Source organism: Lipomyces chichibuensis, assembly GCF_038497645.1.
Source record: "Lipomyces chichibuensis strain CBS 12929 unplaced genomic scaffold V1513scaffold_2, whole genome shotgun sequence".
Taxonomy (NCBI): Eukaryota; Fungi; Ascomycota; class Lipomycetes; order Lipomycetales; family Lipomycetaceae; genus Lipomyces; species Lipomyces chichibuensis.
Window position 1 is genome coordinate 114022 of NW_027117454.1, and position 12643 is coordinate 126664.

Sequence of the window (12643 nt, forward strand, 5' to 3'; positions counted from 1 at the left end):
TCGCCGGTGTCGACGGCGGACTGCTGGGAGCAATAAGGCAACGGGACCGACCCAGAGGCTATGTCTGATGCTAGAATGGAATCGTCGGACTGCTGACAAAGCAGATCCAAAATATGCCTCTTCCCCGACGGCAGGGAGGACGAATAGTTGGGGGAACGTTGGCTGCCTTCGCGATGAGCTTCGAGTGAGAGTGAGCGAGAGACTTCCAAATCAGGGTAAGGGCAGGATGAATTGGGACTTTGAATTAACTAACTGCGAGCAGCTAGCGGCGGCAAAGTCGACAACTTTGGATGATGGCGGGCTGGTCTAATGATATATTATAATAAAAGTTGAGTCTGCCGAGCCGAGCCAATCGGAGCGAATGGTTGCGGGTAACGTAGAGGCGAGAGGCACTAGACTTTCAAAAGGCTTCGAGGAATGGCAAGAGGACTAGGGACTGGGAAGTTGCATTATGTATACTTCGATTGCACATGCTCTCAGAGACGGCTGGATCAGCCAGGACACTGTTCAAGCAAGGGCCAAAGCTCGGGATTTGTGACCTCCACAGGAATAGGCCATCACCATCGTCGGCAGTACATTCCCAAGATCGTCCAAATCGTGGCTTACGTTAACTAAAATAGCGCCACCAGACACATACTAAACTGCCGGGTAAGTTTTCGATATCGATATGGGTTTGGGGTGTAGAGTGCGACATCGCTATTGATATCGTACAGAAAGTACCAGATCGTTGATTAATACTATGGACAGGTCGAAGTATCCACAGCGACTGGTTGATGGGGGCGGCAGATCTAGCTCACTATTCAAAATGTACCTCCGGTATTTGCATGTCAGCGATAGTTTGTACATTAAGGTACATTAAAGTTATTATATAGATATATTAGCAGAATAGAGAGACGAAGGTTGCGCCGTGCATTTATGCAGATGTCTCAAGAGATCGAATCTGGCATGTGCAAGTAAGCGGAACAAAGGACAAAAGAAGCAAGGCCAATGATCCCGAAAGAATGGATCAAGTAGGCATACTGCTTAGAGTGTATCGGGACAAGACTGAGCAATTGCTTGCAAATCTGCGGCTGCTAACTAATCTACTTCGCTACCGTCCCAATGGAGCCGACCTAATTAACCGCATTGAAAAAATGATCAGCATCAGTTAAATTTCGGTGTCAGCGCAGGCCAGTTATTCTCTGTCACCCGAAACTTTATTGCGATCTAGCGACTAAGTGCTTAGTCGCGTTGTAGTTTGGACATTCAGATAGGAAGGAGTCGGCATTATTTTCCTCGACATTCGTTTGCAAGCACATCTTTAACAGATCAGATATGATCAGATGAGCACATCTTCCAAAGATATCGCACGCGCAATGCAAAGTCTTATTTATGTCTCGAGCATACAGGGCCTTCTATTTATCTGGATCAGAGCAGAAGGTAGCGTTGAGATAGAATAAACGCGTCTATTGATGTTTCGCCGACTTATTTGTGGGTCTCGTCGTCTATGCAAGGTCGATAGGACAGTTGCGTCTAAGTGTCTACTGAGATCTCAGATTTTAAACGTCCTGAGGTCTTTCATTCAGTCTAGAGTATATATCCAGTGAGTTGCCGGCTGATTGCCGTCAATTAATCCGAACTATCTGTCACTGATAAACAGATGAGGTCGAGAAACTAGGAGTTTGCATGCGGGGAAAATGAGACGGTGAACGGTATCGCTGTATCATTGAAACTGTCGGAAATGTAGAGATATATTGTCTTTTCCTCATACCTGATCTAGATATTTTTATTAGTTTTACCATATTCTGTAGAAGTGCAGAACTCTGTTGGTACCGCACCTACACGGACCATGAAGCGGGGTGTCCTGCCGAAAACTACTTGAAAAGGAGTTTCACTTACCTCCGCACAGAAGCTGATAAATGTTTAATAGATACTCCGCCTACTATGCGGGCACTTACCCCACGTTGCAGCAACTATCTCCGTTCTACCATCTCAGTCAACAAAAGCAATGCTTTCCAAACGGCCGATCACACCAGTTGTGTGCCGCTAGTGAAAGCCTCTGTACGCCTGTGTACATAGTTCGAAGTTCTACATCCTAGCGAGTGTTGTTTCTGTATTCAATAAATAATGCTGTATGTATTATCCGCATAAATTGCATAGGTCAAAATTTGCTTGCTGCCTGATATCCTGTCTTACACTTCCGGTGACTAAGAATTCGACCGGCATTGACTCAGAATTACACCTTGATCTCGACAGTCCTTAGCAACGTCGTCCGGCTCAAACATGACTGACCCAAGGGGGATATCTGTCTTAAACAACTCTTCATTCCGATGACTATCCTATTAACTGATATCGCTGTGGCATCGATTAGTGCAGACCGGCAAGTTCCCACGTTTGTAGCGGTCGCATTGTCTCTTTGGGAATATCGTGCATGCGCTTCTCCGATTGAACAGACCAGACATAGATAGAGTCATCGACGCAATACCCGATACAATAATATGCCGGCTATATTAATTCATAAAATCCACCCCCCGCAATCGTTCGCACTCTATCTTTCACCACGTGTTATTTCATTTTGCACAACCCAACAAATGGGGCCACATTCCGCACCTGTCAGAAACTTAAACTCTAAAACGTCAGAGCCTTTAAGGTGCAACAGCCATAACGCTGCGGCATGCAGGATTTCTCGCTAAAACGTTTGATCTAATTGACTGGCTCGGGGATAAAATAGTCCAGGTGACGGATCACTAAACGTTTCTGCATGTGACCAACTATAGAAATAGTCCTAATACAATGTACACAAGGCGGCTGTTAGACAATTGACATTGCAATACAACGAATACAAAAAAATTACATCTAATGAAATACTTCCATGCGTGGCGCTGACCTCTGTGTCCATTGTACTATGGCCACTGTCTTCATCTTGTTGACCCACAACAGGAAAGTGACCGTCTTCGGTGTCATACTCACCATTGCCCAGAAATGCAGGCGTTAACCAGGAGTGCCAGCGTGTTTGTCGTGCTGGGGCAGATCCTGGTGGGGAGGCCTTCCCTTGCTGCTTATTACCCTAGCCCTACTACGATCAAGCTATCGTTGCCGTCGATCCGGGCTTTCCTCGGACGACTTCGTCCCGCCAAATCGGTCTGCCCCACCTTTATATAATATATATCATCCGAACCGCCTGATATTTTAATTTTAGTGCACCAATGTTTTAATCCGATTTTTGGTGATGTGTTTGCCTTCGGGATGATAAGCGATCGACCGGGGCTTGGGGTAGTCCTTAAACTTTGAGAAACGCTCCTTCGCTCCGGCGTTTGTATTATTGTGAATCGCTTACCCTGAACCGTGACCGAGTATTTGCCTCACGACGTGCGGCTCGTCCAAAGTCTGTGTTCGTAATAATCACCTAGGCTTTTTCTCACACTACTTGATATAAATTCGCAATCTAGCGGTTTTTTTTGTCGTTGGGGCTCTGCCCTGTAGTGGAAAGATAGATTCCTGGGGTGTGGCTGGCAGGTGTGGACACTACCCTCCCAGCTGCAGCGTCAGAAAAGGCTTATTTTGTGTCCGCATGGAAGCGTGTATCTCGTTCCTCTATGCTCGACATTCTCATTGTTGATCTGGTCCGTATAGAGTTACATTGCGCACCACCGGAGTGGACCTGATGTGAAAGATAATGCTCTCAAGCCAGGCCATTACCACACAAGACCATTTTCTCGCGGAGGTATGTATTTTTCTTATAAGTCTTTGTATGAAGCAGCTACTGAGATATTCATAGGCACAGTCGAGCCGTACTTTCAAGAACTATCATGGGCAGAGATAATTTTTCCGAGCTCCGGTCCGTGAGAGAGACGGGAAGTGTGTGATAAACGCCGAGGCTGATGTTAATGTCTGTTAATGAATGGAGGGTTTTCATGCCGCCCACATCTTCCCACTTTCCAGCGGAGAACATTCGGTGCAGAACGGATTTTCTCGGATGACACGGGGACTAACTCATGCCAGAACGGGCTGCTTATGCTGTCCAATGTCCATGAGAAATTTAATGGCTTTGATTTCTCAATCAACCACCCAGATGATGGCTACAAGGTAATCTATTTCGATAGAGATCCTGTTGGGATAGGCGGGAGTATACTTGATCCTATTTGTCGAGAGCACAAAGTTGAAGGGGCCGTAAGAGATTAACTCCTGCGGTGGCATTTTCGTCAAGCAGTGTTGGCCACTATGAGGGTTCTTAGGATTAAAGCAGCGCTTGCTTCTTTGGCACTGCCAGACTTAATGCGTGGAGTATATTTTTCAGACAATTGAAGATGTGAGAGCAACGGATATACCTATCCTTGGTTACGATATAAGAGAATCGAATCGTTTATTGCCACGTATACTGTCCTCCTGTAAATGAAGTCTTCTGGAAAGTCTATGAAACAACTAGGTCTCTCTAACAAAAGGACGCACTTGACTAGACTGGACGGGATGTATTGTACAAAGGTAATCTTATTAAACAAGAATACAAGACTTCGTACTTGTCCTGACACAAACCACTCTTTTGATAACTGTCAGGCCACGACTTTCAAATATACAAGTAGATCGAATAACACAGCAACTAACACAAAACAAACGGACCGGAATAAACGAAACCAGCAAACAATAAGTCGAACGAGCGGAAAACACGAGCTCATAAAAACCGAATTATTACGCACGGGCAACTACACAATGCTAGCAAAAACGATGTGTCCATTAAGGTGCACGGCGGACACCAAAAAAGCACGAAAGAAGCCCAAGGAGACGGAGAACAATTTCGACGTGGTGGCGCCAGAGCCACTTTATTGCTGAACTCTAAAAACCCTTACCGTATGAGCCTTGCGTTATCGTTCATTACAGTCTCATATTACCCCCGCAATGGTAATAAGCTTACATTCAAGACCTAACTCTACGAAGTGTAGTCGCTACAGCTAGCTATATTCGCTCCACCGTGGGTTCCATAGGGCCTTTACTGTATAGTATATCACGCAATATTCGAATTTCTCTGTGATTCAGTGGCCAATTACGTTGGGCAATGATCGCAGAGATGTGGGAAAGAAAGGTGTCGACGTTGTTGACGAACACTTTGGCAGAGTCCATGAGGGACGATAGATAGCTATACTTCTTTCGTGACTGAAGAGCTTGATCGATACACAACCGCCCCGACCACCGCGTCGGATGGCAGGACTTCTTTATTCAATGTATATTACATCTTATGTTTCGTTGTCCTATCTTATATACTTTGTCCAACCTTATGTCCTTTGTCCAGCCTTACATCCTTGGTCCTAACTTGTGTCCTAATGTCCTATCTAATATCCTATTATATTCAACAGGTAGTATTTTGTGATTTATTGCCTGTTGTAGTCGTACAGTAAAGTAACAGGGAAACCAGGTTGAAGGAATAAAAGCTATAGCCCGATCGGGGAACCAAGCCAAGACGGAACTAATCAAGCGATGGAGGTTCTATCCAGTAATTGCTGGGGTGTTAGCTTCTTTTTCCTCACTGTCTAAAGAGTCTTCATATTGCCGGTCGGATTTTCTCGTCATCTATTGCTTGACAGGAGTGTGATTTCAGTAGCCGTGGAGCTTGCTCTAAGCTCTGGAAATTGCGATGCTATCCGCGATCGATATTTCACAGTACAATACTATCAGATTCGGATTTATGTGTCTACAGCCTATGGAATATTAAGCCTTGAATATGACACTACTTTTCTCCGACAGCAAACACATCCATTCAACTTTGCTTGTGCCACCGTAGCTCTACACTCTTCACAGACAGTTAAACACCTGCATGGCCATAAAACAATATTCCGTTGGGAGGCATGGCAGATTACACATCGGGACGACTCCAGTGGCGAAACGCCGTCACCTTCATATTCTTCACCATGATCAGAACTAATAGTTTGCGCGCCGCGCCGCCTTCGCTCATTTATGATCCTTGCCAGTATGGGCCCATCATCGTTATCCAAATCGGAATCATTCGAACTCCAGTGGTCAAAATCATCGCGTTTGGAATTGCGAGCATTCATCGTGCGCATCTTCCCGCGCGTAACAATCTCATTTGCTGAGAGATGCGCCCTCATGATGCGAGCAAGTTGTATTTCATACGATGCCTGTGGCAGTAAGAGACTCGATAATGTAATTTCCGATACGCAAAGTTCCGGGGACAACTGGTCCGACATTGGCTCTTCTTGATGCTGGGAGGATGATGTGAGATCACAGCTAGCACCTGTCACATCGGGGGTAGTCTCCTCATCCTTATCGGACGGCACGAAATCACCCGAGTTGTCGTCCTCCGGGAAGGTGTCGCCGTGCAAAAATCGAGAATAATATTCGGAATCCGACGAAACTCTGTTCACAGCCTTTTCAGTCAGTTCATTTACCGCCTCTCCATGCATTGGTTCTTCTCTATCGTCTAACTGCTCCGACGGTCTTAGTTTTCTCCACATCCGATGGAATACATTCTGCATCACATTCATGCATAATAGAAGACACAGCATACCAAGCCTATACAATATCCGCAAATGATCCACTAGAATAATCCCACGTAATCTGTCCGGTACTTCCGTATCCATCAAATCTTGTATTCGACCACGGCGTAGACTATAACTAGCATATCCAGATGTACTCGGTGTTACTTCTCGGGGTCGCTTTCTTGTACGTTTGCGACGCACAACCATCCCTAACCTGTCATTAACGCCATCATAGTACTCCCTCGAGTGGTCGATAGACGTAAATAATATACAGTGCTTGTATTCAGGGCGTTCAATCCAGGTTATATCCGGGACTGCAAGCGATGGGCTTTCTGTCATTGGCGAGGTGTTATAAAGATATGTGACAACCAGAACACCAAGTTTAAGAAGGCAGCAATGGAAGTCATCTGAATACTCGATCTGTGCTCTTTGCATAGTTAGCTGAAAAGTCGATAGCCCGCCCTCAAACAGTGATCCGAGAAGGTAAACTGTTCCACACATGAGGACGACACATTGTACTCCCGGAAGCGGAGGAAGTCCCAGTAACCAACTTGTCGAAAAGATTTGTGCACCTGCATAATATCTCGACACGGCAATATATGAAACCGTTATTATCCAAAAGACTGCCGATGGAATAAGCTGCACTAAAAATTAGGCTCTCGAAGTCCACCCAGACTAACAGAAATAAGTTTAATTACTCTATAATTTTGTAAATCCAACATCGAAAAGATACAAAGCGAGAGATACTTGGATGACCATAAAAGCGAAGTTATGAGCAATTCTACCGACAGCTTCTGCGCCGACAGAGCGATCTCGAGGGCATCTATAAAATCAGAAAGCATAATTTGCGTATCCGTCGACAAGCTTCGGCCCTGCAGCGCACTCGAGAAAATCTCGATGACGTGCCCAATATAGAATGCGCTATACAAAGACTGCAAGGTAGCGGGTCCTGGACACATTTCGTCTTCCGCCTTATTGGTAGAAAAGTAGCGCGGAATGTACAGGGCAATTATCGGCGAATAGCATTTCAATGCGATGACCACAAGCCTTGTTGCAGGAACCAGAAAAGATATCGTCACAGAGCCGACGAGCAATCGTACAGAGAGTGGCCAAATCTGGTTCCGTGGTCGCCGAGAAGACAAGAATATCGCCGCGTACATAGATAGCCACACAAATTGTTTTCCCAATTGTGTCGAAAAGGTCCATCCAGCTTTTAATGCCGGCTTCAGCACAATCCGCGAAAACTGAGGGGAAACAGGCGCCGGAGGCAGCGATGGCATCGCCACTTCTACCTTTAAATCAACAGTCGACGTTGATATCGGCCTGTCGATGGCGAAAATGGGTGACGACATTGTTATCGTTGCAACTGGGGTCAAACTTGCCTCGCTGACTATGTGCCGCCCTATGCCGAACCTCTCATAGATGCGGGCCACTTCGGCAAACTCTTTTGCACATATTTTTGATTCTTCCCTGTTGGCCATAGTCGCGATTCCCATCCACCCTATCCACGAACCCTCCTCATACTGCATCCTTTGGCAACTATTCCTAAACCCAAAAGTCAAGGTAAAGGGAAGTGACTCTATTTTTTTGTGTATCAACTCGTTAATGTCCGATTCCTTCAGAGTAGACTTACAGGTTCGGTCCTTCGACATTTCCCAGAATTCTACCCACCACGTCGCACCGCGGGATGAGAATTGACCCTCCCAATAGCTGCATAGACGATCGCCTCTATATGTCTCGACGGAAGTCGTCGTGTCTCTCCAAAGGGCATCCGAGAACTTCACTTCAAGCTGAAGTACAGCTGCTATCCAGGCATGAGCAGTGATAATTGAGAGGTTCGTAAAATGTCGAACCCGCTCGCTTTTACGCAATGCAAGTTCCGGCTCCTCAAGTTTGACGGCCTCAATGCTGGAAACGGCCAGACCATCACCATTATCAACTCCGACTATATCCTGGCCAGCTGATTGCAGTGGTTGTACAAGTATTGCCAAAAATAGGCCCATTCCGAGGCAAAGAGCAGATCGCAACTGCAGCATAATCACAGGCCTGGAATTTGTAACTTATTTTCCAAGTGGCGGTTTAATCAACTGATTTCGTCTGACTGAAATACTGCATCAGATTGTCAGTTCCACAAGCAATACGACAGATAGGAACTTACGTATTAGCCCATTGAAATAGACATACATACACAAGCGAACACAAGGTAGTCTGGTGAATAAATCGTTGCAGGATACAGGCATATGGGTTAGATAGCAGTCGACTCGGACGCTTCGGCCGGCGCAAAGAAGTCCGATAGCTCAGCCGACGTCGTCAGAAGGCTCAGCCTGCATTAATAAATATGCAATGCCGTGGCAGCGCACGCTAGGCTTGTTTTGTCTGGCAGATGTCATCTTATAATAGTAGTGCTGGATGTTTAGGGTTTTCAGAGACTTTGCACGCACAGTATCCACGATAGGAATGGCGGGGCCGAAAACTATGAGTGGAAGAGCTTTGAAGTCATCTGGAGAAGTGAGTATTGTTGCTGGGGTGATGAACTTCATGGTCGCGTTTTCATTTTGTAAAGCCGGCAACGATGCAGACGAGAGTGTCAATGTAACACTGAATGAATATAACGGAGAGTATGAAATTGAAGAGCCGGACTACAAATGATAAAGCAAGATTGAATAATACTGTTGACACTTTGCTAAAGCCAGGTAGACTCTGTCGAAAATAGAGCAGCGAGGCTGCGAGGAAGTTCGAACGCGTTCAATGTCCAGCTGAAGAGGGTGAGCGCTCACCAACGTTAGGTTCAACCATGTAAACTGTTCTGCGTGCTCAGGTCCTGCCCACGTGAGCAACATTGGTTGCTGTTCACACTAGCTTAGATGAGCTGACGATCTCCTTAAGACTTCGGCTGTGTCATTGCTAAGTTTTGGTTAACGGAAAAGCCAAAAGTCAAAAATCACTACCTTTTATGACGCAACTTCGTCGACATCAAGGGAGAACTTTCTATTTTTGTACCAGTTCCCTTGAATCAGAGGAAAGATGGGGAGGGCACGCTTGACGTTGAAAGGTGGAATTGGCTAACTTCACCAGCGCTCAATGAGACATAGCAAATACCATTGTGTAATGGAGGCGTGCAAAATGTGGCATCGAACGGCAGCTCATGGACCTCGAAATAGCGAAGTAGATGGTAGCAGGAGAAGGTGGACCAATTCAGCAACTTTTAAAGATTGGAGTCCACCAAGGACATGATCACTACTTGTCTAACGTATCTCGCTGACCCCAAACGAGAGCAAGCAATATCAGAGCATAGATGCCACACATTCTGGCCAGCAGAAATATTCAGGTTGCCGGACTTTCTAATTATGCACCGTCATGGATTCCATTTTAAAGCGACACTCGTTGGAACTCACAGGTCCTACGATAGTCTTAAGCGATAGACATAAATTTAACCCCATTTATCACATTCTAGTACCTTGCTAGCTGATCCCATTTACTGAATTCCACTGACTTCCATCCTGCCATATACAAGACCTTTGCTACAGTTGTACAATCTTATCTTACGTACATACGAATCCATCCGCGTTGCCAGGGCTCAAGGCTTTGTGTCTAGCAAATAGATTTCATTGCAAAATGGATTCGCTAAATAAACAGGAAAGGAAAAAGAAGAAAAAAGAAGCAAAACAATTAAATCGCTCCGTTTTCTAATTATATATTCTTGAGGCCCCGGCGACATCATGTACCCGGCCCCGTCAAACGCTATGCCATTTTGAGTACAATGCATCAAATCCAGTTGATAGTTTTGTTATATAATCCATCCAATGTCATGTCTCCATACCGTAGGTCACCGCGTCGCTCGGTAGAAGTGGCTCTTTGGACCCCGCCAGTCATAGTCCCATAACTGGCAAACATGTTGTGCCCTAATCTGTCCACAATCTCGTCCGGATCAGAGGTAATCGCAACTCTCCAATCTATGGATCGCGTCCAGCCAAGTTATCGATCGTGCTGTGACAAACATGCTTTAACATGTGCCTCCTGTCAGGCAGGATGATGACAGCGATGGTTTAAATTGAACTGGAGGCGGATCCGCTTTTTGCATGTTGACCTTCCCTAGTCGCAATATAAGGGACAGGCGGGTTGCTCAAGGGATGTCGATGATCAGCCTGCGGCTCATAATGACTCGGCATCCGGGTTGGCGATGACTCGTCGTGACCCGCTCTCAATTGGTCACAGTACGGCGATTCTACGCTCTATATCTATATATCTATGATAGAAAACTTGAAGGTACATCTGTATGTCAGGACGTCGTCATATACGCATAGATCGTTAGGAGGAATCCGTCGCTTGTCCTGAGGCAGCGTCTGAAGCCAAAATAAATCGGTCTGCCACCAATTAGAATGGCGTCATGCGAAGGCTGTGGCGCACTAGTCTTGGCATAATCGCGGTGATGTTAGGACACCTTGTGTGGCTGTGCAAGGCAACTTTCTAGTCGATCCCGAGCGCATCTGTTGCTGCCTTTGGCGGCAGAAGTCACACAGAGTATAAGGTCCGTGGAACTCCCACAATTCACAACTATCGTCTAGACAAGCTGACACTAATTCATACATACAACTACGCCGTTGGCCCATATATTTATATAATTCGAAATGCCTTTCACTCCTTCTGATATTATCAAGCTCATCTTCGGTAAGTGATGTTCTGGCACATGTGGAGAAATCACGCCGTTCCCCATGGACCTGGGCTATTGTGAATCAGGTTTTCGATACAGATATCGGGCGTTATCAGAGTAGTTGGTGTTAATGAATGATCATAGCTTTTATCCTTCCTCCTCTCGGAGTTTTCCTAGAGACCGGGTGCGGTGGTGATTTACTCATCAACATCGTCTTGACAATTCTCGGCTGGTTTCCTGGTATTTTGCACGCTTGCTATGTTGTGCGTATCCTCTATTTTTTTTTTTTTGATCAAGAGTCAGTTGGATGGGCTAATAATTTTCACAGATTTTCAGAAAGTAAGCATTACCTTGCCATCTGGTCCCACAGCGCGTCAGCAATGCATCTCTAAGATGTGTCCATCATCTCCATTTCTTCTTTGGCAATAATTTTATTATTATATCAGAAAAATAAAATGTATCGCAAGCACCTTCTTCTTTTCACCTGTCTTCATATAATGAATACATGGTCTGGTTGAGGTTTAAGGAGGAGATTGAGCCTTGTTTTGTGGTTTTGATTATTGATAGTCTCGACATGCTGTATAGTTCGTAAATTTTATTTTGTGTATTTGTGGAAATTTTTGTTTACTTGCAGGGACATTTAAATCAAAAATTTTATTGTATAACTAACATATAAATGGTTAGTTGTAGTCTAACCGAGGCCGGAAGCCTTTTTCCAACACATTTCCGCAAACAAGAACATAGATGGTCAACCATCCATGTGTCGGACATGCAGTTGTCCTGGTCTGTCTTATTTATCCATTCGTGGTAGCCGAAAGCTCGCAACTTGACATTGAACAGGACAGATAAGTGGCCGCCTACAAATATATGCAACGTTAACGCAAATGAGACGATCCCTTATTTTACCAGGCTCTGAAACATCGACAAGACGGAACACCAAGATGTCTAATCACAGCCAATAACACAGAAGGTGTTAAGTAAATACAAACCCAAACAAACACCAAATATATCCAAGAATCAAACCCGAACAGAACACGATCATGAATATGTGGTTTTTGTAATCAGAATCAACACTATCGACTTCATACTATCACAATAGCTGGCTACTGCAATAACCGTGCAAAACAATCATACTTATCTAAACTTGAGTCTGCAGCGATAGTGAAGCAAAGTGCACTCGTAATACATCGCTTACGATGCCAGAGCTTGCTTGGCCAAATGCATATTGCGGATTGGTCTCCACAGGTGCATCTGCACAGACAGATTCATCGATGAGCACCTGACACAATGTAAAGTGATTATGTAGTAGTTACATAGACGAGGAAGATTTGTCCAATTCCTCCATGGAACTGGCTTCATTCAATCACTGGGTCTGGCAACTCAAGCAATGGACTCAATTTGACAGATTTCCAATATGATTTCACCACACAGCAAGTCGGCTTATTATAATATCTGCTAGGCAGGAGTATCCATCCAATATATAGAAAGGTGACAATGACCGTGATGCGGCTTGGATTGACGGACA

The 12643-nt window shown here is 45.2% G+C and overlaps 2 protein-coding genes across 2 annotated transcripts; one reads left to right on the forward strand and one right to left on the reverse strand.

Moving 5' to 3' along the window:
* Positions 1–5647: 5647 nt before the first annotated feature.
* V1513DRAFT_470112 (uncharacterized protein) lies at positions 5648–8503 on the reverse strand (the record flags this gene model as incomplete). The annotated part of the gene is made up of 2 exons (XM_066900144.1): positions 5648–7106; positions 7166–8503. 2 exons carry the CDS (start codon positions 8501–8503, stop codon positions 5670–5672), a joined length of 2775 nt encoding a protein of 924 aa, XP_066756077.1. The 3' UTR covers positions 5648–5669.
* Positions 8504–10950: 2447 nt separating this feature from the next.
* On the forward strand, positions 10951–11788 carry V1513DRAFT_435992 (uncharacterized protein). Its single transcript, XM_066896704.1, has 3 exons — positions 10951–11135; positions 11263–11381; positions 11447–11788. The coding sequence occupies exons 1-3, from the start codon at positions 11096–11098 to the stop codon at positions 11459–11461; spliced, it is 174 nt and encodes a 57-aa protein (XP_066756078.1). The 5' UTR covers positions 10951–11095; the 3' UTR covers positions 11462–11788.
* The last annotated feature ends 855 nt before the right edge of the window (positions 11789–12643 follow it).

Excerpts from the sequence above, each read along its gene's own strand:
- V1513DRAFT_435992 (XM_066896704.1), top strand. The coding sequence starts at position 11,096 with ATGCCTTTCACTCCTTCTGATATTATCAAGCTCATCTTCG. Across the intron at positions 11,136-11,262 it reads TATTATCAAGCTCATCTTCG|CTTTTATCCTTCCTCCTCTC; the intron begins GTAAGTGATGTT and ends GAATGATCATAG.